The sequence below is a fragment of the Podarcis gaigeae genome (genome assembly GCF_964106915.1).
Source record: "Podarcis gaigeae genome assembly, chromosome: 6".
NCBI lineage: Eukaryota > Metazoa > Chordata > Lepidosauria > Squamata > Lacertidae > Podarcis > Podarcis gaigeae.
The window spans coordinates 51,529,571-51,555,780 of NC_139682.1; the positions used below are offsets into that span (position 1 = coordinate 51,529,571).

General features: G+C 42.4%; 1 protein-coding gene across 4 annotated transcripts in view; it reads left to right on the plus strand.

The window, feature by feature from the left end:
* ZSWIM5 (zinc finger SWIM-type containing 5) overlaps positions 1–26,210 on the plus strand; it is a 115,236-nt gene that overhangs the window by 70,490 nt on the left and 18,536 nt on the right. For 3 of the 4 annotated variants that reach the window (XM_083742332.1, XM_083742333.1, XM_083742334.1), the window contains exons 2-4: positions 9,488–9,844; positions 18,659–18,807; positions 21,079–21,229. In XM_083742332.1, coding sequence (XP_083598458.1) covers positions 9,488–9,844; positions 18,659–18,807; positions 21,079–21,229 — 657 coding nt within the window. Of the gene's footprint in view, positions 1–5,434; positions 5,460–9,487; positions 9,845–18,658; positions 18,808–21,078; positions 21,230–26,210 lie in introns of those variants that run through there. The other variant, XM_083742335.1, reaches the window with a different exon arrangement.

Genomic DNA, 26,210 nt, shown 5'->3' on the forward strand with positions numbered 1-26,210 from the left:
GACATCTTTCCGCAGGGCCTGCAAGACAGAGCTGTTCCACCAGGCCTTTGGTTAGGGCAGTGTTTTTCAACCACTGTTCCGCGGCACACTAGTGTGCCGTGAGATGTTGCCTGGTGTGCCGCGGGAAAAATTGAAAAATTCAAAAGATTTAAAAATAAAGTATTTTATAATTTTTCATATTTCTGTTTACTTACTATTTCATAATAAAGTAATTATAAAATACTTTCTTTGTGTTTATTTGATTCCTATTCAAGAGAATTACTTTATATATAGTCAATATAGGCACAGAGTTAATTTTTTAAACATTTTCTAATGGTGGTGTGCCTCGTGAATTTTTTATGAAACAAGTGTGCCTTTGCCCAAAAAAGGTTGAAAAACACTGGGTTAGGGCACAGCCTGACTCCCTCCTCTGGCAACCTGCTCAGAATTTTGCTTAACGGTTGCCACCAATTTGATTTTAATTAATTTTTATAATGAAATGATTTTAAAATGTTTGATTATTTGATTGTTTGATTATTTGATTGTTGTTAGCCGCCCTGAGCCCGGCTTCGGCCGGGGAGGGCGGGATATAAATAATTTTATTATTATTATTATTATTATTATTATTATTATTATTATTATTATTACTTTCCTTGAGGTGTGGGGTCCACCTGTGCATGTGTGTGTTCTGAAGAGATAGAATCTGCTATCGTTTTCCTCTACTCTTCCAATGAGGGATTCTGAAATCATAGCACGATTTTGGCCTGGGTAATCCTGTTTTGTGACTTGTACTGGGAACTTGTGCACATCTGCCCAGCCCTGTCAGTTGCTGCCTTATCTGTTTGCTCCTTTTCAACATATTTGAATTTATTCAAATATTGTATTTTAGTGTTTTGTTGGAAGCCGCCCAGAGTGGCGGCTTCCAGCCAGATGGGTGGGGTATAAATAATAAATTATTATTATTATTATTTGCTTGCCTAAGGGATAAGACATTGGGTATGTTTTTCACCCTGAGGGAATCGTCTCCACCACAGGCAAGCCATTCTCCAACTAGTTCATGATGCCCCATGATTGGCCTTCACTTTGGCCTTTGAAAGGGTGATGCGTTTAAGGTGAGGGAAATGTTTATGAAAAGACAAGCGGTTCAGGAAGAGCCATGTGATCTTAGCCATTCATCACCATTGCATATCCTTGGTCTCAGGCAACTCTATAATCGGACAGCAGGCTGCTATGCAGCAGACAACACAGTTGAAATTGGGGTAGTCTGATTAGATGTGGGTGTTTCAGAACTGAAGGCTGAACATGCTTAGTAAGATATTGTGCTAGCGAAGAGTGATGGAGAGAAGCAGAAAGCTGACTGGCTACTGAGCAGCTGCACCTTGCTGGCAGTGTGCAAAGATGTACTGTATTAGCAATGTCTCCTGGGAACAAAATGTATTCAGCACTTCTCCCTTGTTACAGAAAAACACTAATCCTGTGAGCAGCAAGCAGTTTCTATGACCACCACTCTTTTTGAAGTTTATACCCTTGCTTCTTCACCAAAATTCCCAAAGTTTAATGCTCATACAGAATTATTTCAAGTGTTCAAAGTTATTTACATGCATTATTTCAGGGATTTTTATTAGAACCCTGTTAAATAAGCCTGTACTATCCTCACATCGGGATGCGGGTGGTGCTGTGGGTTAAACCACAGAGCCTAGGACTTGCCAATCAGAAGATCGGCGGTTCAAATCCCTGCGACAGGGTGAGCTCCCATTGCTCGGTCCCTGCTCCTGCCAACCTAGCAGTTTGAAAGCACGTCAAAGTGCAAGTAGATAAATAGGTATCGCTCCGGCGGGAAGGTAAAAACGGCATTTCCTTGAGCTGCTCTGGTTCACCAGAAGTGGTTTGTCATGCTGGCCACATGATCCGGAAGCTGTACGCCGGCTCCCTCGGCCAATAAAGCGAGATGAGTGCCGCAAACCCTGAGTTGGTCACGACTGGACCTAATGGTCAGGGGTCCCTTTACCTTTTTATCCCCACATCAAAGATGGCTGAAAGAACAGTGGCTTGCTTGAGACTAGGACTAGGTAATGAGTTTGTGATTCAGGTGGGCTTTGAATGAGGGAACTCTTTGCCATCACACTTCCTCACTTCTCAAATAAGAAAATGATATGTGAGAGCTATGTTAAATAAATTTGGTTGCAGAAATGTGCCCTGATCACAGATTTTGGAATTACTCTATAAGTACTAGACTTGGTGGATATTGAAATATTTTGTGACAGTGGAAACATTGCAGAAGGACTTGGGGAGCAATTCCCAGCTATGGTCAGCTCCCAAGTCATATCATTGGAGTAGCTGCTTGAAGGTTTTGCAGAAATCATGTGAAAATGTTCAAATTCTGGAGCAACTGTAATCTACAACAGGGGGGAAATCTTAGGTAATAATTGCAAAAGGCACAGGGTTCTCAGGATGGCTGCTTCAGCTATTCTAGTTCACCAGTTGTGGAGATTAATGAATTATTTAGGGAAAATATTAAAATATACTTATGTGTGAATGAAAGGATGAGGATCTTGTTTGCTGTGTAGGCACATGCTTTGGAAAATTATTATAGATTAAAAGGTCTCTGTCAGAAAAGCCAGTGATATAGTGTTCAGAGTGCATATTGTTGATTGTAAACAAGGCTTCTTAGATCAAATTATTCCATCCAAGTTTCTATGTTAAACCACTTCTCATATGAGCACCCAGTTCAACTAGTACACTTCAGAACTAAGTCAACTGTTCCACTTTGAGCCCAGAGTGTTATTTCCAGGAACGAAGCTTGGTTCCTGTGTTTGAGATAGGATTACTACGAAACAGGAATGAAGGAGAATCAGTGCAATTGCTTGGCTGTTTTATTTCCTAGGTATGACCTGAATCACATTCTGGTAAAGCTGAATTACGACTCATGCACCAGCAGTTTAGGTTACATAAAAGGGGGTTAAACAAATCTATGGAGGAGAAAACTGTCAGTGGCCACTGGAAATGATGGCTGTGAAGCACCTCCAGGATTGGAGGCAGCATGCCTCTGAATAGCAGTCAATAACAGTAGGATAGGGTTTCTCTCTCTGCTTTTCAGCTTCCCACAGGCCATCTAGTTGGCCGCTGTCAGAACTGGGCTGGATAGGCCTTTGAGCTGATTCGTCTTATGTTTTCCTTGAATTGATTTAAAGTCCTCTAAGTCGGTGGCCATCACCACATACTGTGGTAGCAAATTCCATAGTTTAACTATGTGCTATGTGAAGAACTACTTCCTTTATTCTGTCCTTTTTAAAATGAAAAATGACCTAAGCACTGATACCTTTGCCCCACCCTTCTGATGATTTTGGATTCCCTTATGGGCATCCCTTCCAGTTCTGCAGTAATCTTTTTGAGAGGTGGCAACAGCACTGGACACTGCCCATACCAAGCTTTGTATAAAGTCATTACAATACTGGCAGCCAAGAATAGGACTATGGAATAGAATAGAAAATAAAGTAAATGTGCCAAGAAATTATTTGTTGTTCAGCAGGTTGTGTATTTGTGTGTTATTTATTTGGACTATAGCCTGCTTCCTTCTAAAGGTTCAGTACAGGTATACTCATAAACGTGTGAAAATAACCATTTTTAATGAAATGAATGAAGCCTAGTATATATTAGAACACTGCTTCTGTATTGGGTTACTCTTTGCCACTAAAAGCTGTCTCAAGGAAAAGGTCCTGCACTGCTTGTGGAAGATGTCAATCAGTTGCTAAGCAACCACTGAGCACTTCCTGCCCTGCTCTATGCTATATGAGTGGTGCATCAAAAACAATGAAGGTGCAGCATCCTGAAGCAGAGAGTTAGCACAGAACTACTTGCTTTCCCAAAGCTGAAAAGTTGTTTGTTATTTATATAGCACCATCACAAAGCATACAATAACACAAATAAGAGACTGACGATGCCCTAAGGTGCTTAAAATCTAAATTTAAAACATTAGGGGGGAAGGAGTGTGGGAGAACTTGGAATGCAGTCCAAGCAATGTGAAGTTATTCCTTCTCCACCAAAAAAAGTTCAGATGGTAATTTCCTCCACGTAAATAACTAAAGGAAAGAGTTTTGTGGAACTGAACCCAGGTTGAAGTTCAACATGTTATCCACTACAGTGGTACCTTGGGTTAAGAACTTAATTCGTTCTGGAGGTCCGTTCTTAACCTGAAACTGTTCTTAACCTGAGGCACCACTTTAGCTAATGGGGCCTCCCGCTGCTGCCGCACTGCCACCACCGCACAATTTCTGTTCTCATCCTGAAGCAAAGTTCTTAACCCGAGGTACTATTTCTGGGTTAGCGGAGTCTGTAATCTGAAGCGTCTGTAACCTGAAGCGTCTCTAACCCGAGGTACCACTGCACATCACACCTAGTTCTCATTGCTTCAGTAATTTTCTGTATCTTTCTGTAGTGAATGAATGTGTGCTATTTCTCTTCCAATAGACTTGTCTCACCCTGCCATGAGATTCCCACTTCCATGGTGGCAGCCTGACTCTTCTTGTGAGATGTTGTCCTGTACAGCAAGAGTTTGCTTCCCAGTTTTGTACTGGGGTTTACTAGTGCTTACTGTTAGCTTTCAAGGGCAAGCTTAGTGTGGCTAGCCAGCCAGCCAAAGACATTCCAAGTGCTGATGTAAAGACTCCAAATAAAACGACTACTCAAACTTGTTTTTTTTTTCCAGAACAGTGTTTAATCTCTGGCTAAGCTTTTGATAAATATTTTGCATGTTTTTTCCCTAGTTAATCTTTAATAGATGTGCTGTCATGACAGCTAGAAATTAAACTGACACTTGATTTAAAGCTAAACACTAGATAAACTTGGCAGACTCCAGATATATTTATGGCTTATTTGATACAAATATGTAGGATGTGAGCTGAGTCCTCTTTCCCTTAGACTGTTTTCAGCTGTCCTCAAAATTGGACCAGGATAGAAATTTTGGCTAAATGCAATATGACTCTAGGGTTGTTTCTTGATACCTGAAAGCAAATGATAAAAATTGTGCTGTTCAGTTGGCTTCTGGGTCTACCTTACTAATTCTTCAGAGATTGAGTATGCAGATCAGAAAGTCACATTTGGGCAAATACAGATGACCACAGGGGATGGGGGGGCTGGAAATGTGCAGCAGGCTTGTACACCTTCTCTTACACATTTTCTTCCCCTTGCATGTTTATTCTATCCCCCATTTCTGGATTGCTGACACTATAGTTTGCAATGACATACAAAACCAAGCAAACAATGGTTAGCATTAATATCTAAACTTTGAACTGGAAGCTAGTGCTAACCATAGTTGCCTGATTCCGACGTTGTGGCAAACCATGGTTTCAACAACCTGGAAATGGAAGCACATGACAGTAGAGGAAGAGAGAAGCACACAAAGCTGTAATAAATTCTCAACAGCAGAGTCCTATGCAGATGTCCTGAAAAATAAATCTGGCTGAGTTCAGCTATGCTTTCAGGTAAGTGTTCATAGGAATTGCATCCTAAACCATGGGGGATTATCTGAACTAAGCCATAGTGTTTATCATACAGTGTACAGAATTAGATTTTCCAGCATGTAACAGGCCTTATAGTACTCATAGACCGTAATCCTAATAGAGCAGTAATTGTTCTCGCTGTGGTGAAGAATTCTGTATATGGGTGAAATAGAGGGTTTGCTAAGTTGAAGTAATATTAATGTGATCATGAACTGATTAATTCAGGCAAAGCAGAAATTAAATGTTCCCATTAGTCTAAGGCACCATCTGCCGTATACTTTTAAAGCAGTATTTCATCATATTAAACAAAGAATCATGGAAACTAGTTTGTTAAGGATGCTGAGAATTGTTAGGAGATCCAGATTAGATTTACAATGGCCGCTTACCTGCTAGCTGCGGGGAGGCGGCAATTGTGGTCCAATGCAGCCTACAGTTGTGGGCATCCCTCTAGCTTTGGTACAGCTGGGAGATGACATCACTTCCTCCTTTACTGGCCACACTGTCTGCTGGGGCTCGCCTGTGGTGGCAGCCTTTCATGGGTGAGCTTGGGGACACGGCTTTGGGAGTATACCAGAGAGGAAATGTCTCCATGGCTTCCCTCCAGTCTGCTTCTTGGGCATTTAAGCCAGCCATGCCCAGGGAGTTGGGAGTCCCAACAATATCTGGATGGCACCAGTTCACTGGGTGATCTTAGACAAGTGGTCATCTCTCAGCCTAACCCACCTCATAATGTTGTGGTGAGCATAAAAAGGGTGACACTGTATGTCACCTGGATCTCCTTGGAGGGAAGGCAAATAATAAATACACAAATAGATGTTTACAGAGCAGTTTGCATAGGAGGTTTATATCACTTACTGTTTCTTGCTTTCAGTGCAGGCGAATGTGGTGAATGTTCATTGGGACCCTATTGGTTCAGAGTGGGAGAGAGTAATGGGTAAATGAGACACTTGTATCCTTGCACAGATAGGGTGATTCAGAAGCACTGTGGTTCTAAGTTTGAAATGTGCATCCTCAGCTTTCCTTTCACTACAGCAGTATTTTTGGTGGCTCATGGAACTGCATTTATTTCTGGTGCACTTGTGAGTGCAGAATACCGTTTTACGGTAAGAGAGAGAGAGGCAGGCTGGAGAATAAGTCCGTTTGCATAGATGTGGGGAAGGTTCTTCATTGAGCAAACAGGATTCCTTTGGGTTTGTTACCCTTCTTGACAGACAATCCTTATGCTCAGGGTGCAAAACACGTAGCAAAACAATTGGGATACCCAAATACTTTTGCGCACTTTTGCTCTTTGTTCCTGCTTGCTTTTGATGAAATCACACAGCATAATAATAACCGAGAGAGAGAGAGAGAAAGAGGAAGGTTGGGGGCTGTGGATTATAGCTTTTCATATTCTTGGAAGCAATTTATATAGAGCCATAATTGCCCTCGGCACACCGTGTCAGTGTGTGGTGGTACAGGAGGAAGTAGCTCCCGCTGTTCCATATAAATAATTGTACACAGCCTGAGAGTTGCCTCAGATTTATTTTAAACTAATTATATGAGGAGAGTGGATATGTTTATCAGACAAGTTTTGAATGGTCAATTTTTGGGGGGGGCATATTTCTGGCCTTTAGATCAGTCCAAGTAATACAGCCCTTTATGGTCGTTTACAAGGCCAATTTTTAAAATCCAGTTCTTAGAGTGAAAGAAACCTCTCAATACTTAATCAGATCTGGATGTGGGTTTTGGCACCGCTTGAAAGAGAATAACAGCATATAGATGGTTTTGATGCTGTTGATTAAAAACCTCTGGTAGAATTTGTTTCAGAAACCTTATAAGGGTTGGCAAACACACAAGGGATTCATGCAGTTAACGTGGTTTAATCATTTTTCTCTTCTTTTGCTATCTTTCAGTTTCCTCTAGTGTGAGTTTGTGTTTGAAATACATTCCTAGAAACTTTCCAGCGGTTTAAGCAATAAAAGAGCATCAGTGAGGGGGGGGAAATGATACTGTGGTTGAAGCTGTCTATTAAGAATCTGGACACATGGATTTCCTATAAAACCATTTGATCAGTCCTATTTTGATTTTAGGAAAAGCAGCTGATCTTTTAGCTTACTATTTTCATCATTAGCCAAAGATATGCAGTGAGAACTACTGTTTTGTGCCGGTGCACATTTTAGAAACTGTTTTTGATTATTTATTATTTATTGCATTTATATTATACTTTTTCTTCAAGAAGTTCAAGGTGGTATATATGGTTCTCCACCTCCTCATTTAAACCCCACAACAACCCTGTGAGGTAGGGTAGGCTGAGAGGCAGTGACTGACCTAAGGTTGCCCAGTGAGCTTCATGGATTACCACACTCTGGCTTTCAATGGGGCTTTGTTGTTGATGTTGTTGTTTGGAAGATATTACCCCGTTTTGTGGATTTTCCACTGACCATCTCAGTTAGAAGGGGATATCAAAGATATCCCAACCTCCTGTTGACATAGGAAATCTACTAGCAAAGCTTCCCTAACAGCTGGTAATCCAGCCTCTGAATGGTGGCAATTCAGCCAGGAGTAAAGTACGATGGCTCTTCCTTACTGATTTTCTGCAGATAAGGTAACAACTGAAGACTTTTAAGAGCTCAGTGAATATTGTTCTTGCTCTTGCTTGCCTTGACAAATAAAGCTAGTTATTGAAAAGGAAGAAGTTAAAGATTGTCACATGGTACTGAATCCAATTTCCTTATGATGTAGATCACAACCACTGTTGCCCTGTGTTAAAAGCCTAGTGTGACCCACTTTTAGGGTCTTAGAGTGCACCCAGAAATTGGGTTGTGCTTTCAAGTAGAATAAATGAAGGAATTGAAACATTTTCTAGAGTGTTGTTCCTATTGATTGAGGTCTTGAAATGGGAGACTTTAAAAATGTAAATATTTTAATGCAGTGTGATATTACTTTTGTATTTGTTAAAATTCATTTGTTCCCTTTCCTACCCGCTGTTGTATCATGGCAAAATAAAGAATTAAAGTTTTTATTCATTTACTTCGAACTATAAAGAATTGGTGAGATTTGTTTCTACTCTTTGGTAGTTTCATGGAATTTTCCTAGCTGACTCAGAAGAAGAGTGCTCTTTCCCATTTTCTAATCCATTTGAGATATGTTTGGAGGTTGGGGCAATTGAATTCAGCATTTTTGTATCATAGGAATGAATGCAGGCTACTAAACAGTTGTACAATGTTGTCTATTGCCAATATTGTGCAGAATTCTGCTCTAGGTTTTGCATCCTACTTTTTAGTGAAGCACTGCTCATTTTTTATTCCTTAAAGCAAAGAAATACAGATTGATGTTTAATAGACACATGTTGAAATTTTATTCAAAAGCCATTAATGTCCTTTCAAACCAGATTTGGTATCATGCGTTGTATCTTGCATGAGTATCTGGTGTTCAGCTGATTTTGAAAAGCTTGCATTTGCCAAGATATACTACATCATGTTCTCTGGCAGAGAAAATGAGCAAGATCCAGCATGATATTAAAATCACTCTTCCATCAGATGAAGAAGGAAACTTCAGGTTGCAGCCAACCCCTCCTCATTTGGGCAGTATAAATAACATGAAGCAATGGAATGTGAGAGATGCTTTGCAGGATTCATCCTTGCCCTTTAGCTACTCCCGGAACTAATAATAAAACAGCTCCTCCAAGTTTGGTTGTGGCTTAAAAGTTTTAAGACAATCTGGAATTAGTTTTATGCCAGCCCAGCTAAAACAAAAGCAAATTCAATCTTTTACATACGGTTGGGTACTGCTATTAGTTCAGTTTGGGATTATTCTGAGCTGGTCAAAGAGTGCAGAACTTTTCTGTTCAGCTGAAACATCTTCATGCAGAATAGCGAGTCTCAAATATATCCTCATTTTGGAGTGAAGGAAATGTAATTTGTCGCTGTGGCACATTGTTGTTAGCATTTATACAATCTGAGCAGGCTAGTGGGCTGTTATGATAACACTCCTTTGCAAAGCTAAACATCCTTCTCTTGTTCTCCTTCCAGGATTCCACCTGAGTGGCACAGTAACAGAACCTGCCACTGCAGCAGAAGCAGAAATGACCTACAAGGTAGCCATCAGCTTTGACCGGTGCAAAATAACTTCTGTGACGTGTGGTTGCGGGAACAAGGACATTTTTTATTGTGCACATGTAGTGGCACTCTCACTGTATAGAATTCGCAAGCCTGATCAGGTCAAACTCCGTCTTCCTATCTCAGAGACTCTTTTCCAAATGAACAGAGACCAGCTCCAAAAGTTTGTTCAGTATTTGATCACAGCCCACCACACTGAAGTGCTCCCGACAGCCCAGAAATTGGCTGATGAAATCTTGTCCTCCAACTCTGAAATCAATCAAGTGCATGGTAAGTCTGCCTATTGAAAATCGCCTTTGATAAATTCCCATAGCAGCATGTAACCCAACCAACAGTTAACTCTTGCTCAGTGACAGATAGGTAGCCGTGTTGGTCTGCCATAGTCAAAACAAAAAAATTCCTTCCAGTAGCACCTTAAAGACCAACTAAGTCAGTTCTTGGTATGAGCTTTCGTGTACATGCACACTTCTTCAGATGTGCTCAGTGGTAAGCAAGTGTAGCTGAGATGTTAAATACAATGCTTGTTAATGTTCCAGTACAAAATGCCATCAGTGATTTTTCCCTTACTCATGAGGGAAGAACTGGTGATTAGAGCCAAACTGGTAGTTTGCAGTGTGCTTTGTACTCCCCACTCGGAAATGGGTATTGAAGCAATTATTGATTGAGAGTTGACACTGAAATCACGGCCTGAGCAGATCATGGAGGCCTGGATCTCCTCGCCTCTCATTGCTTTCTGTCTGGTCTGTTTAAGTCACTTACATAATACATTTCCACAGCTTGCCAGTTAAACATTCATCCTCACTATAACTCTGCTTGTGTGATGAGATGGAGGAATTAAGATGTGGAGGTGAATTAATGTCCATCAAATACTTTGAAGATGAAAAATTATGTAGGAGAGAGAGAGAGAGAGAGAGAGAGAGAGAGAGAGAGAGAGAGATATGAATCAGTAGTTATAAAATGGGCCTGGATATTTGAGAGTAACATACTTATAATTCTGATACATCAGTGCTAGCTTGCTGGAGGTGGGAAGAAGTGTGCAATGGCTGCTTTTTAAAATAAAATAAAATACCCAATTGCTTGTTAGGGCAAGTATTAAAAAGGATAAGGAAACTTTTATTCTTGAAGATGTGGGGTTTCTGGGATGTGCATAGGCAAGTAGTTATTTTCAGTTTTCCCTTTCATGCTTAGGAATTCACTGCTGAGCTTTGCAATAAGGAAATATTTGTTTTCTGTTTGTGTGGTTGGCTGATTTCTGAAAGTCTTCAGATTTTCTCATTTTCCTCGATGTGTCAGACATGGTGCACCTTTCCATTCTCTGCTTGTGGCACACTGTAATCTGGATGACAATGTATTGTTTAATGCATATAGTCCTGTCCCATTAAGAACATAGGAAGAGCCCCGTTGGATCACATCCAAGGCATAGTAGTTTGTCCGGCTCCCTCTCCCCCCCCCAATAGTGGGCAGTCAGATGCCTATGGGAATCCCACAAGCAGGACTTGAGTGTTGCAGAGTCACTTAAATACAGTCAGCATTTAACCTGTGCACATTCAGCCTTACAAGCTGAAAGGGGGTGGGTGTCTACAAAAAGACTTTGGGAATCCCACCTGCCATTGAACCCAACATGTTTTGACTATACACAATTTAGGCTTTAGGTGTGATCCCCAGAATGTAACTCCTTGTGTAAGTTGTGAGCTTACTGTAATGCAGTCTTAGTCCAGAAAGTAAACGAATTGATAACACTGTATGCGATGAACTGAACAAAAACAGTACATAATATGAGGAGAAATAAACAGGGATTTTGGGTTTCTGAATAATTCAGGCCAAGTCCATACTAGGAACATATACAGCAAGTACACAGTGGAAAACTCCCTTAGGACTACACAGGCAACCAGAGCACAAGTTACCTTTGAAAGGATCATGCCATTCTGACTGGTTGTTAGGCAACAACAACATCTTCTTGGTTAGCTGTATTTCTAGTGTTGTGATACTCTTGGACTATATACTGTATAGTGACTAGGGCTATGCTCTTGAAGGTGATAGCGCATGTACCTATCAGCTTAGGAGCATGTGAAAAAGAAAAAACTTACTGTAGATTCCGGCGTATTAGGCAACTGGGTGTATTAGACGACTCCCCAAATTGGCAGCTGCAATTTGGGGGTTCGTCTTATAAGCCCAGTCTTATACGCTGGGCAGCAGCAGCAAGCGGAGCCGCGGCAGCAGGTGGCGGACTCAGCTCTGCACCGGGCGGCTTTCTCCCAGCGCAGAGCCCGCCGTCCACCGCCCATACCCGGCGTATAAGATGACCCCCGACTTTTTAACCTCTTTCCCGGGATTAAATAGTCGTCTTATACGCAGGAATCTATGGTAACCCCTGTATCTATAATAGGTGTCAATTCCTACTATAGGGTTGTATGGGGTGTTATGGGAGGGGTAGTACCTCTCATAGGGGGACACGTCATGCTCCTTCTGGAGTAATTTGTCCACCTTTGGTTCCCACCCTCCACTCAGCTCCTAGAAGCTGTCAGCATGCGACAGCAGCCACACCCCAGGAACAGCTTCAACTGGCTGCCTAAACCAGGTGAGGGTGGTGGCCAATGGGTCTTAAACCCTTGGTGAGTTAGGGAAAGGGAAAGGAGCTAGGAGAAGGAAAACTCTGATCCTAAACCTTTGCTGCCTTGCAGCTATACTCATTTGTGAGAAAGGTTTTGAGAGTAAACCCCAAGGAACAATCTGTACCCGCAGACTTGAGAGACAACCCTAAACAAATTCGTAGTGGAGTCCTTAAGATGGTTGGGTGGCATCTTGTAAACCTCCTTCTGGCAACTCCTGCAGCCAAGCTGGTGCCAAACATAATGCTCTGCTTTCCTTTGGACCACATTAGCAAAGTAAGAGTTGTCTGGGGAGCCCAGGATCTCCAGACACACTGCCCAGTCTTGTGCGCTGGGAAGGTCACTTTGGTGGTGCTAACAAAGTGGCTTGACTTCACCCCCAGAGGTGCACTCCATTGTCTCTCAAGACAGATGGATACCAACATGTCAATCCCTGGTCTCAAGTATCCTTCCTCAGGATTTAGATCAATGCATCTTTACAGTGTGTGATCCTGCAGTGGGGCAGACAGTCCAGGATTCAAAGGGTGTTGATAACTTTCAGATCCATAGCCACTGTGGTTTAAAAATCTGGTGCCTGAGCATATTAGCGTGTGGGGATTTGTCAGCTGCCTGAGTGCTAGCAGAAGGCACCCAGAGGCTTTTCGACTGTGATACTCAAAAACTAGGAAACAATGTTGTTTCTATTTGTAGATATTTTGAAGTGAGGAGGAGTGACTAAAAAAACCCCCCTCAGTTTAGATCTAACTAATTATTTTGAGATGACAAAACAGCTCATATTTACAGCATCTTCTCTGAAACATGTTTTGCTTTCTAACTGCCAAATGCAGAGCCCCTGTATCCTTGATCCTAGTTGATGACACACAAAACACGCTTCCCAGGGTAGGATTAAAGATCCCTCATGCCTTGGCATTGATTAGGAAGAAACAAATCCTAAATCAATGGACTTCTCCTTTGCATACCATCATTCAGACATGGCCCAGAGAACTTGAGATGTATCACCTGTCCCCTGAGCTGACTTGTATGGTTAATGGCTCAAACTTCAGGAGCATCTCTTGCCAAGTCCAGTATGTCTTATTAGCTTAATCAGCAATGTAAACATGGATACACTGGCTAACTGGAATTCCATCATGAGAGCACACTGGGGAATGTGAAGTATGGAAAATATACAAACATTGAACAAAAGGATCCTTGGGTTAAGGATGCTTGCTGTCAAATACCCAATGGGAGCAATTCTGCTGGCAGGAATTAAACCTCATACAGCTGCCTGCCAGTTTCCCTCTGCACTCTGACCATGTACAGATTTCTTATTTGTAGATGTTTTAAGTTATATGTGCACTTTCCTTGGTCAGTTCAGATTCCCAGGCATGTAGAGTTCCCTGGATTCTGATCCTTGACTCCAGCTGACCCTGTGTACCTCCACTTGTGATGTTGGACAAGGTCTTCAGGGATGCATGTTTGGTCCTGTTGGTGCCACATCAGTTCAGATGTAAGAGGGACAAAAAGTGAGTTGAAGATGTAGCTTTTGTTACTTAGGCTTGTTCTAGTTTGGAAATGAACTGATTTATTTACTGATTTATTTTATGCTTTTCCATTCCGTGAACTTGTAACACATCCATTTCCCTATATTCTGTATCTGACATTGTTGCAGGCTGAAAATGGTTCTGATGGTATAAGGTGCATCCTGTGGTTGACCTATGGGCCTGCTGTTATCAGCAATAGGTTTTGTTTGCCACATATTGTGCTTGCTTCACCCTCCCAATCATTGATGGATTCATTCTATGGTATACCTTCCTGCTCTCACCAATGTGTTTCTCGTTTCCCTGTAGGCATCACCTGCTGCAAGAGCTCTGTCTGAAGGATTTCATTCATCATTATCGCCCCTCCCCTTTATGGTACACTACCCCACCACCACCACTCAAACTAACACCCTAGGTGAACCCCCACCACCTTACCTTATGTCATGTGGTGGGACAGTGTGAAAACCATGTTCAAGGGGTACTCCCCTATGAGGAGAGAGGAAGGGACTTTATGTGAGAACGGCTGCTCCAGGGCAGGAAAAGCAGAGGTGATACGCGTGGGAAGAGGCAAAATGTTTGGTGTTGCTCTTTGAATCTTTTAAATGTCTCCAGCCATGCTTCCCCTGCTTTCTCTGCTCCATTCCTGTCACGTGGCTTTAGGTTTAAACCATCCCTTACCATGTGCATCCATTGGAGAGCTGCCATTAAGGAGGAAGAGGGTCAGGTAAGGGCCATATTAGGTAGAAAGCGTGAGCTCACAAGGAAGTCGTATGAATTTCTCAGGAGCTCCCCAGCAGAAGCACTTGAGGTACTGACTTAAGAGTTCTGTGGCCATCGTTAGTCAAGCTAATCAGTGTTTAAATATTCATCTCAAGTCTGTGATTTGGCTAGCCACTTGCCACTTGCCAGAACTGGACTTTCTTAAATGCGGTACCTGATTTAGCAAAGTTCTACTTTCAGTGATTACTTTTACCTTACAGTAATCCTTAATCAAATGTTAGTAAGGTCTATATCTGCCCCAATACACCAGCATCTAGTATAAATGCAACCTGTTTGAGGTGAAGCTTGCCTGACATGTCTAGTTGTAAATGCTCTGCAGTGAGTTTGGAGCATCTTTTCATATGGGACAGAAAGGGAAATGCTTGTCTTTATCCTAGAGCTTGTTTACACAGTAGGATAGAATCTCTTAATAAGATTTTTTAATATATTGAATGCATAAACTCAGCTTTGGTTCCTCTATTACTGCTTTGGAGATCCATGCAGGTTGCCAGACTGAGTATATCAGGTTTTCTGTGCATCTCCTCTTTACGATTCTTATGCTGTGCAGGTACTGACCATGGCAATGTTTATGTGGCAGATTGCTGCAAAAAAAGTGATAGAACATACCAAGGTGAGGAGAACACCTCACATTATTCCAGGCACCTCACTTTTAAGTCACTTCAACCTTGTGAGTTCTGTGCGCAAGGCTGAGGCTGAAAAAAAATCATTGTGTAAACAGCCCCCAGGAGAATGTCTGTAAAGCTGAACTGATGCCAGATTTTGAAGGTAGCAATGTTGCTGCTGTATGAGTGACAGTTTAAGGGGTCTCAAGGCCTTCTCTTTGTTCAATCCTCAATCAGTTTGGAGCTAAGATGAGACAATTGCCCATTGTCTTCCACGTGTTACCGTGTGCCACTGGTTGGCTTAACAGCATGTTAATATTGGCAAAAGGAATATGACAGTACATCTTATTAATATTTGAGCATGTTGCAAATTCTGTTGTTTAGTCTGAAATGTGTATCCGTTTTTCCAGTGTAATTTATAGCACATTATTTTCATCTGTGTCATGTGTGATGGAGCCTCTTATTAAAGCATTCTTTTATGAATCTCTGATAAGCAAATTCACTGATTGGTAATTAGATTCACCCCCTGCCTTAATTGCAGTTTAATTAATATCAGGCTCAAAATATAAAAGTGAAAAAGAAACTAAATCTATATTCAATAATTTAAGCTGCATCCTGGCTCTTCATTGCCTTGGTTCCCTGAGCAACATCTTGGCTCCTCTAGGGCTTGAAAATGCCAGCTGCCACTGAGCCCATGCAGGAGTGGCAGGACAGGGCTGCTTACTGGGACAGGGAACGGCAGCAAGGAAGTTGGGACTGTGCAGCCGAACCAACGGAAGCACTAGATTGGCTCTGCCCGTGCTCCTGCACAGCTCCAACCTCACCACTGCTCTGCCCCAGTAGGTGCCAGTAGCACCTGTGTCAGGAAAGTGGCTTTGTTGCACCACCTAGGCTGCTCCTTGGCCCATAAAAGGGTGTGGCAGAGTAAGAATGGAGCTCCTGCAGGACATTGTTAGTCTCCCACCCATCATCTGGACTAGGATCAGGGCAGATTTCTTAACATGTGATTTCTGAATGGGGGTAAACCTTTACTGACAAGACCAAGCACAATTCTAGTGGACTAGAGTCACTAGACTGAACTGGAAGTGCAGTAGCTATTTCCTTTCCTTCTGCTGCCCATGCCTTGCTGTTCCAGCAATGACCCCTTTACTCACTGAAGTGTAGTAATAAGCATGAGGCAAGTGGGTTAAAGTTCAACAGAGCATGCTCCAGGCACCATGATTTTTCATTGTCACGGTTTTTCACCCAGCTTTTTCTGTGCACAGAGACAGTCTGGTGTAGGGAACTTGGGTTTTTTTTTGTTATCTAATGTCAAGCATCCAGATGCAGAGATGCTGATAATTTCGACAAAGTAGAAGCATTGTTCAGCTCTTCACAAAGCTGCCTTTGAAGCATTTCAAAGGTTTGAAAATAGAATCTATTTTTTTCCTGGTTTGTGCAAATTGACTGCAACACGACAATGCAGAATGCTTTCTAATTTCACGGGAGTGCTCTACAACAGAGTGCTTCATAAATATTGCTTTGTCCTCTCCAAGTGCACGCTACTCCCCCACCCCCCCACCCCCGTAGCTTCAAAGGGAGGAAGGAAAGCTGGTAAACTCTGCATCTCTCAGTTTTAAGCTCAACTTCTTTTGACTCTACAAGAATTTCCTTTCAGTCTTGTGGCATCCTCTGCATTTAATTGTGCAAGGCACATCAACTGGGCTACCAGCTGCTCTTGCAAACCAATTGCATGCCTTGCAGCATTCCTGAATATAAGCATGAAGAGTAAAAGACACTGAATGTGTGAGGATGGGGAGGAACTAATCAGAACTATATTGAGAAACTTAAAACGGGAAGACATGAGGCTCTGAGAAAGGAAAACTGAAGCCTGTTCTTTAGGGCATGATTATTCTTTCTTAATAAAACACCCCAGATGAGCCATTAAAGAGTCTGGCTCCTGTTCCTTGGAGTGAGCATTACATAGGAGGAGAGCTACCTGCAAAACAAAATCTTACCAGTCTCCAGATGCTCCAGAGATGTGAAACCTCTTAAACAGTAGCTAAAGCAAGATGATTCTCCTAAGTCAGTGCAAGACAAGTCACCCATTAAGTACAATTCTAGGGTCCGGTAGTCTCAGTGATTCGTCCCTGAATGCACTCAGAACTATGCAAGCAGGCGTGCGTGCGCGCACTCACTCACACACACACACACACTGGTCACACGCATGCGTGGGGCCTCAGACTTTCCAGAAGTAGGAGGCTTTGCCTGGCAAACCAGAAATTTGTCTGTTGTTTCCTTCTGTTCTTTCCTGCTGCTGGATGAAGGGGGGAATAGAATTTCCCATCTAACAGCAAGTAGCTGAGCCATGAACATTCTTACCGTATACCATAGATATTCAGGAAGCAGCTTGTTTTTTAACACCAGTTTAGGGAAAAGAAGATTAAGCCCCACCCCACTGAATTGCATTTTTTCATTTGATGGTCGGTTGTCGCAAAGGTACTTTAGAAGCTTGCTGTTGCCTAAAGTGGTATAAAGGCATCTGTGTCTACTTACATCACTTGGGGTTGACTTGCACTCTAGTCAGCCTGGATATTGGTTTAGTGCCCTGTGCGTTAAACTGTCGGCCATCCTGGTGATGCCTGTCTGTTAAGCCACCATTAGCCACAGCCATATCTGTACCAAAGGTAGTAATTTTGTTCATTCTGGGGAAAAGGTAATCCAAAAGTGATTGAATAATGTGGCCCTGCAATCATTGCCCTTACAGTGCTTTTCTGTCTTAGTTTGTGATCCTGGAACTGCTTCACATAGCTCCCAATTGAGCCTTCCTGGAAGTTGAAGGCCCAGTCCATTAGCTAGGATTAAATTATTCCTTGGATATTGCATGTCTTCTGCATGGACATCTCCTAACCTTCTTTCAAGCTCACTAGATTCCCTGGACCCAGCAGCTGACGGTTGCTTGTACAGTATGTGTTCATTGCCTGGAACAGAGAATTGCACTGTTTTAGAAACATGGTTTCTCTCTGCTGATATGTACACAAGAAAAGCTGGGCACGGATCAGCACCAGAGGATGGACAAATATGGAGTGTATGTCATCCAGACTGTTCGCTGAGTCTAGGGGATCACTACATGGCAGATGTAGGTCTTCAGCCTAAAGTAGTATGTTTTAAAGCTCTTGGGAGCTCAGAAGGGTCTAGCACTGACAGTTATCCTAGCTCATTTCATGAGCTGCTGGGTTTAAGAACAAATGATTAATAGCACTGTAAGGGTCATACCTATAACGATAGCAAGGAACTGCAATTTTATCCTCTAGTATTGTTTGGTCTTATCATTCCTTCATTATGGGTCACTTATTATAAGCTGGTGTGTCTGCTTCCTATTTGGCTCCAATGCCCCTACACTCCAGCGATGCTTGTTCTTTAGTGAAAACAAAAATTAACTGCAGAAATAGTGCAGTACTGGTTTGCATAAGAGAATGGTTCTCAATTCCTGTTTTGAATGCAATAGAAGGTATCCTCATAACAAATTTACATGGCAGGATGGACTGATTCCTCTGGACATGGTTTCTTTTAATAGCTGGGCTTCTCTTGCCACAGGTGCGCCAGACCCCACTGCAGGGGCAAGCATCGATGACGAGAATTGCTGGCATTTGGATGAGGAACAGGTTCGAGAGCAGGTGAAGCTGTTCCTCTCCCAAGGAGGGTATTATGGCTCTGGAAAGCAACTCAATTCCATGTTTGCTAAGGTGAGGCGTAGCTTTTTTTCTTCCCTCCCCCAAAAGCTCTGCATCCATGTGGCTTGACGTCTTATAGTGCTCCTTCATTTTGCAGATGTTGTCCTTAGGAGCTCCAGAAATCAACTTCTGGTGCTTTTCAGATCACTTATTTTACTCCTTTTACAGGCATTGGCATGGCTTAGATTGCATACTATAGGAAGCATGGTGCCCCTTGCTAGTTTGTCACTAGAAAGGTCCACACAAAGGAACATAAATCAACTTAATTTATTCCTATGAAATAAATAAATGTAGCCACTAAGTAATATGGGAACTAAGGCTGTTGATAGCTTCACCACATCATGACATACCCAACTTATCCCTGGCTTAGATATCCCTGCCATCGCCAAACACTGATATCACAAGTGCATTATATCATGTATGACAGGGATGTCCAACCAGTAGATCGTGATCTACCGGTAGATCCCCAGCTGATCCTGGTAGATCGTGGGATCCATATCATGTACAAAAAGTTATGGGGGGAAACCTCAACTACTCTGGGCAATCCACCCACACCACGCATGCTCCTCTCCCTCCAATGACAATGGGTAGATCACTGCCAGTTTTTTTATACTGGGAGTAGATCACAGTCTCTTGGGAGTTTGACATGCCTGATGTATGATATTCAGGTCATTTTGAGTTGATGAATGTGTAGCACACATACATTACATACACATACCTTTTCTGTTGTTCTAAAAAACTGGGATGTCAGAGCCCTTAGTTGGTGGTAGAAAGAAAACAGTCCATTTTTTGGTATGTTTTTAGATAGATGATGATGTAGTCCTGGAATTATCTATTGGTGTATGGGTCTGGCAGACATAGCCCATCCCTGCACTTCTGCCATTCAGCAGAGAAGTTGGGAGTGGTCCTCTCCATTGCAGTCCCCAAGATGCTATGAAGAGAAAAGCACTATATGTGCTCTTCAAAGATCAGTTTTCAGAGAGCGAACTCTGAAGAGCAGAGAGAGCAGTTTCCCCTCCCATTGAAACACTGGGGTATGAAGATCTCCTGCCAGCCCAGTGCTGTGGTGGCAAGGAAGGCTCTCCACTTTCAAAGGTTCCTCTTCTCCATCTAGCATGGTGCCTTTGCTAGGTTTTATCCATTTGAATCTTTTTCCTGTATTGCACCATGTTGCTGAATCAGCAACAATACTTGAAACTGAACTTAGATTTGTTCATTCAACTCGTAGGGATTTTCTTTCCCAGTGAAGTCGGCTTAATATCTTGACTTGTTCCAAAGGTCTTGACTGTAGTTTTCCTGTTTAGATGAAATGGGAAACTATATTGAATGGGAAACTTCCTGGTTTGTTTACTCATGCTTTGGAGGGAATGCCTCATCCATATCTTGGCTTATTAAGATATGATTATCCAAACTCTCCCACTGTGCAGGTCTTCCACGCTGCTTCTCATACTTCCTGTTTAAACATTGCATTGTAGAGAATGAAGCAAAGCCACCCTTAGAAATGAGACCATGGAGCCGAAACTGCTCCGTTTACTTTCTTCTTGCAGGTAGCTAAGTGGGGAATGAGGGTGAGGCAAAAGAAATAGGCCAGTTTTCAAAGCAGGAACGTCCTAGGAGTCGATAAATGGTAGATTTCGTCTGTTGAAGTCAGATTGTGCCTCTCTCTTGATTCTCAAGGGAGAGATTTCCTAGTTTGGATTGTCCAGCTGCCCTTGAATAATAATAATAATAATAATAATAATAATAATAATAATAATAATTTATTTGTACCCCACCCATCTGGCTGGGTTTCCCCAGCCACTCTGAGTGGTTTCCAACAAAGATTAAAATACAAAAAAATGTCACACATGAAAAACTTCCCTAAACACGGCTGCCTTCAGATATGTCAGGTAGTTGTTTATCTCTTTGACATCTGATGTCAGGTAGTTGTTTATCTCTTTGACAACTGATGGGAGGGCGTTCCACAGGACAGAAGCCACTACCAAGAAGGCTCTCTGCCTGGTTCCCTATAGCTTTGCTTCTTGCAGTAAGGGAACCACTGGATCTCAGTGTCCAAGCAGAACGATGGGGGTGGATACGCTCCTTCAGGTATACTGGGCCGAGACCTGAATAGACTCAGGTTAGATGAAGCTTGCTTCTTAGTGATATGTCTTCACAACTATTTAAGGTAGCATGTTGGCCCACAGAAGTATGTAGTTCCACAGGCATGCAAAATATAGTTCCCATCTCTATATGCATTTTGCATGTAACTGAAATAACACCTCTTTTCCTCCGCTGCCTTAGGTCCGTGAAATGCTGCGCATGAGAGATTCCAATGGAGCCAGGATGCTTACACTAATAACTGAACAGTTCATGGCAGATCCACGGCTTGCTCTCTGGAGACAGCAGGGAACTGGCATGACGGACAAATGCCGACAGCTTTGGGATGAGCTAGGTGAGTTTCCGTGTCTCTGTGCATCCCATTAGAGAGAGGCCAGTTTGTCCAACCATTTGTGATGGGAGAAGCTAGAATGAGTCCTTGTGGAAAACATGTCTGATGGGCTGCATGACACTTGCTGGTCTGCTCTGGGCAAGTGGCTTCTGGAGGCAGCTAGAAACTGTACAGAGGTAGGAATGAGCATTCCATAGGCAACTGTGTACATGAGAGAAAGAATTATTTTGAGGGGAAGTTGATTCAAGAAGTAAACTTTTCCCTTCAGATTTAGCGACACAGGAAACTTCCTGATACCAGGTCAGTTTATTTGTCCAACTAGCTTCGTATTCTCCGCAGCTATCCAGGGTCTCCGACAGAAGCCTTTTTCTCATCATCTGCCAGATTCTAATTTAATTGGAAATGCCAGCAATTGAATGTGGGAGCTTTTTATGCAAAGCATATGCTCTAAAACTATGGTGCCTCCTCAAGATATGGTTGTCCCCGTCCCCTTTTCACAGGCTTGTCTTGCAATTTAATATCTGAGTTTGGAGAAACTTTTGCCCTCATGTTCTTTATCTGCATAGGAAATGAGTAATGCATAGAAAGCTAGCTTGCCTGCAGGCCACATCTTTGCCTTTTAGCAGCCAGGGCAAGTGCCTGCCAGTGTCAGTTAGCGTAATAGAGGCCTGTAGGCTGCCATGCAAACAGCCTCTTTGAACTTTGCTTGTGGCTGAAAACTGGGGAAGAGATTTATATTCCAAGACAATCTGCCATAGCCTTTTATTTGGGAGATGGTGGTTGAGTTTGGATGTCACAATAAACCATGGTTTATCTTGATGAGAAAGAGTTGCAGTGAGCCTTTAGCACTCTTTCCCCTCGCCCTCCCCCCGCCTGGCTGGGCTGCAAGAAAGAGATTGGAAGCTTCAGCTTCCATTTTTCATTAACTGCAGTTTAACCAATGCTTTGAAGTGGGCTTGTCTCAAACAAACCATGGTTAGGATTAACCACAATTTGTCAGTTTGGGACAAAATGGCAAGTTTTGGTTAATCTGAAACAAAAGTGAAGCTTCCAAGCTCTTCATGACTGCTAGTAATGGGGAGTGTGTGAACCCGAACTGTGGATTGTTCCTGTCATAATAAAGTTGATCAAATAAACCGTGTTTATTATGATGTCCAAATGCAACTGCTATATCTTTCAGGGCAGCTAGTATTTATCCTGCAAGCCAAGAAGCCTGCTGTTTCTATCGGCCAAATTGAGTAGTGTTTGATCCAGATTTGAAATGAAAATAGTGCTGCAGCCCAGGCCTGAAGTACAGCCGAGTTTGTACTGTTAGAGGTGATGAGAGGAATATTGTTGCCAGGCTGAACCCAGCACTGTGTTTGATCTTTAACAGAGAGAAAGAGAGAGAGACCAGGAGTGCAGCTCTGTATATCGGAATACTCAATGCAACTCGTCAGTATAAATGTGTATATTTTCATGTATAATCTTGCCTGGGATAGCAGTAAAAGAGGGGGACACAGAGAGGCAAGGGAAAGAAGGACTGGGAGCCCTGGAGCAAGGAAATATGTGCCGCCTGACCCCCAAAGAGAGCTCTGAAGTCCAGACTCCCCTTTCACAATTTGTTTCTAAGCCTTTAGCTTATACTGCCTACATGTTTTCAGGGTTTTCTTTGCATTCATGAGAGAAAGCCTGTCTTTCAAGGTTTGTGCCAGATCCAGCAAAATCCTGTGGAAGTAACACTTCATAAGTGGGACCGCAAACCTGTCAGCCCAAAGCAGTCTGGGTTATCTGTATGGAAAGGTATAATGAGGATTGAAGAAACTGTTCTTTGCACTTCTGGTTTAAAGTATGCATTGCTACCTTTTAGAGATGGTTTGCAGATTGTCATTCTCCCTTCTTTTGGGCAAGCCAGACAATTCCTATCCAAGCCATGTCTGTTTGGACTGTGTGGAGCATGGTCGCAAGAGTGTTGCAGGTACATATTAAATCATGCTCACAACATCAGTTAGGTGACAAACAGCATAGGCTTCTTCTCCTTATTTGGAGACTGAGTGCTTCCCCCACTATGCCATTGCTGTGGGGGGGGGTGCGTGCGCACGTGCTTGCCCAACCATTTAAACATAAAGAGAGAGGCAAGCACCATCAAGAGAGGAGGGAATGTGTGAGCCAGAGGCTCATTCATGTAATGCCAAATAATGGTTTGTGGAGCAAGGCTGCCCCACCCCTGCTCCTTAGACCTTTTCTGCCTCTTATGGACCTTTTCAAATTATGTATTTCTTTTCTCCAGAGCCAAAGAATTTAAAGGCTGCAAACAACACTGGTCCACTGCCCCTCAGTAAGGCACTTCAACCTTTTCCTTTATAGGTTGGGGGGCACTAAGTTTGAAAGCATTCTTTTATATTCCAGAAAGGCCTTACTGATCTTTGCAGGAAGAAGAAAGCTGGCCGTCCTGAACTACATGCTTTCAAGCTCAGGCTGAATTATTCACTTGAAAACCTCTATCTAGTTTGCAGTGTGAACTGAGATCTATGTTAAGCATAACAGCATCAGCAAAGGTTCATCTAGCTTGGGAAGCCCTAAAGCAAGACATGAGCTCAATAGCCCTCTTTGCATCTTGCTTTCCAGCAACTGGTATTCAGATCCATGGCTCACAGAAATGAGGGCTTTTATTCCCAGTAACGTCAGACATTTCTTTAAAGCACAAATGGTGTGTGCAGATTATTCTGCCAGTTGAAACACAAGAGCAAAGCTAATATTGCCATTGCATGAGAATCTTTGGAGCTTTAATTGCTCCAATCTCTATTGGAGATTAGATTTTAATTGTGAGAAGTAGATTGAAAACAGTTGGACTACAGCTTGACCTTAATCTCTCTGGAGACAGTTTATGTATTTCCTTTGTTTACAGTTGGGGATTGGGCTAGGTTTGCAGGGGGGGTGGGGTAGAGAGAATAAAATGAGGGGGAAATAGGCTTAGTTCAGATGAAACACAAAACAAACAAGCCTCAGGCTCCACAAGCTCCAATTACCTCCCACACTTCCTGGTTTTCCATAAACTATAATTTGCCATTTTGTTTGGACTCAAGTCAATAGAGGAAGAGGAGGGAATGTGTGAGCCCAAGGCTTGTTCTTGTAGTGCCAGATTATGGTTTGGCATTATTACATCTGGACTTTGGGTTTTGGTTTCAGTTCAGTCAGTGGCACTGTGGTCACCTCTGGTCTCTCCTTATGATGGTGGTGTTCAAGATTTCTGTCCTCAGAAACATCTGCACATTGCGGAGGGTCTTGGGTGTGTGTTTCTAGGCACATTCTCAGTTTGTGTCAGCACCAGTGAGGCCTGGGGGGTGGGGTGGTCTAAGCCGCTACTCTATGCATGGACAAGTCCTTTCTCTGCCATTACAAATAATATCCTTGTGGAACTCCTTATAGGCATCTGTGAAATCCTGGCCATGGAAAACTGTGGTCTTAAGAGAAAAATGGTAAAGTTTTCCTTTTCTTAATCTACTATCATCCTGATAAAAATTCTTTTTTTAAAAGATCTAAAGGATAGACAATAGTTGAGTATACTTATGCCTATGCGAGAGAGATTTTGAAAGAGAGAAGAAGGTTGTGCTAAGATTTTTTTTATAAGATTTTATGGAAATGTATTTAATAAATAAATACATTGGTAACAATATACTACTTTGAGTGGAAGGAGCAGCTTTTTTATAAAGTGCAGCTAAAGGGTTTACGGTGAGACAGTTTTCTGGAATTGTGTCTGTTTAATATTTTTAAGTGGGGCTATAGCTCAATAGAGAATGTGCTTTGTATTCATAAGATCACAGGATCCCTCTCCAGGTTAAAAAAGGACACAAGGAATTATTCTGGGTGGATTGGACATTACTGATAGATGAACCAGCACTGGAAGGCAAGTTCATGTGTTCAAGATGATACGGGCAGTTTTAATATATGCACCTTTTCAAGATGATATGGAAAAGCCAGTTGTTCAGTGACATAAATAGCAGTACTGATTGCTAGGGATTTTAGTATATGTACCACTTGGGCTAATTTTAGACTTAACCACTCCCTTGTGAACACTGCTGTGTCCTTTTCCATGGTGCTTTCTGTGAAGCTGTAACATTTAAATACTGCTTACACCGTGCATATCATGGTGTAATTGGAATATCACGGTAGTCATTGGAAAGTAGTCTGAAAGGCAAGGTATAACATTTTCAGATTAGATAGAGTGCCCATGCACACCAGCACTGACATCTCCAAGGATATGCCCACACAGTTGGGTGGGGCACAAGACATGGAGCATTTAAACACACCACATTAAGATGTCCTTTCGGCAGCTCTTACATGAATGTGATAACCTTAAAAATGGCTCAAACTCAAGCAAGCATTGATAACATTAGTCATATTCCATGAGTTCTCAGTCTGAAGAGAGAAACATACTTTAGCTAAAATCTACCTGTGTTTTAGAAAGGGTGGATCTTCATCATTCATATGAGAACCAACTAAAACATTTCTTTAAAATTGGTCAAATGAAGCTTAGTCCCCTAAACCAAATAATCAAGTGTTCAGCATTCATATAGAGGCTAGGTGAGGGCAGTTGAAGACTGCAGACCTAGAGACAGGCCAAGCATCGTAGGCTACCACAGATTGCAGAGTAAGCTTAGTTTGCAGATTGAGTTGCTGCAGAACATGCAAAGCACAGCATCCATACAGGTTGTCAGTTTTTCGTCGCTCTTAGGCTCTGAAATAATGGTGTCAGCAGCAGTCAGGGCTTGCACTAGAAAGACTATACAGAATATACTGGTTCTCATTCCATTTCCTTCAAAGCATATCCATCTGGACCTCTATCAAAGGTAACATAAGGTGGACATCTGGTAGCTTACTTTGCATTGATATTGTCCAAGAGGTAGGATACTATTGAGGATTGAACATACGCCAGATTCAGGAGTTCAGGTCAGGGATGTCTTGTTATTACTTGCACACTTCTCAGAAACCAAACATGGGCAAG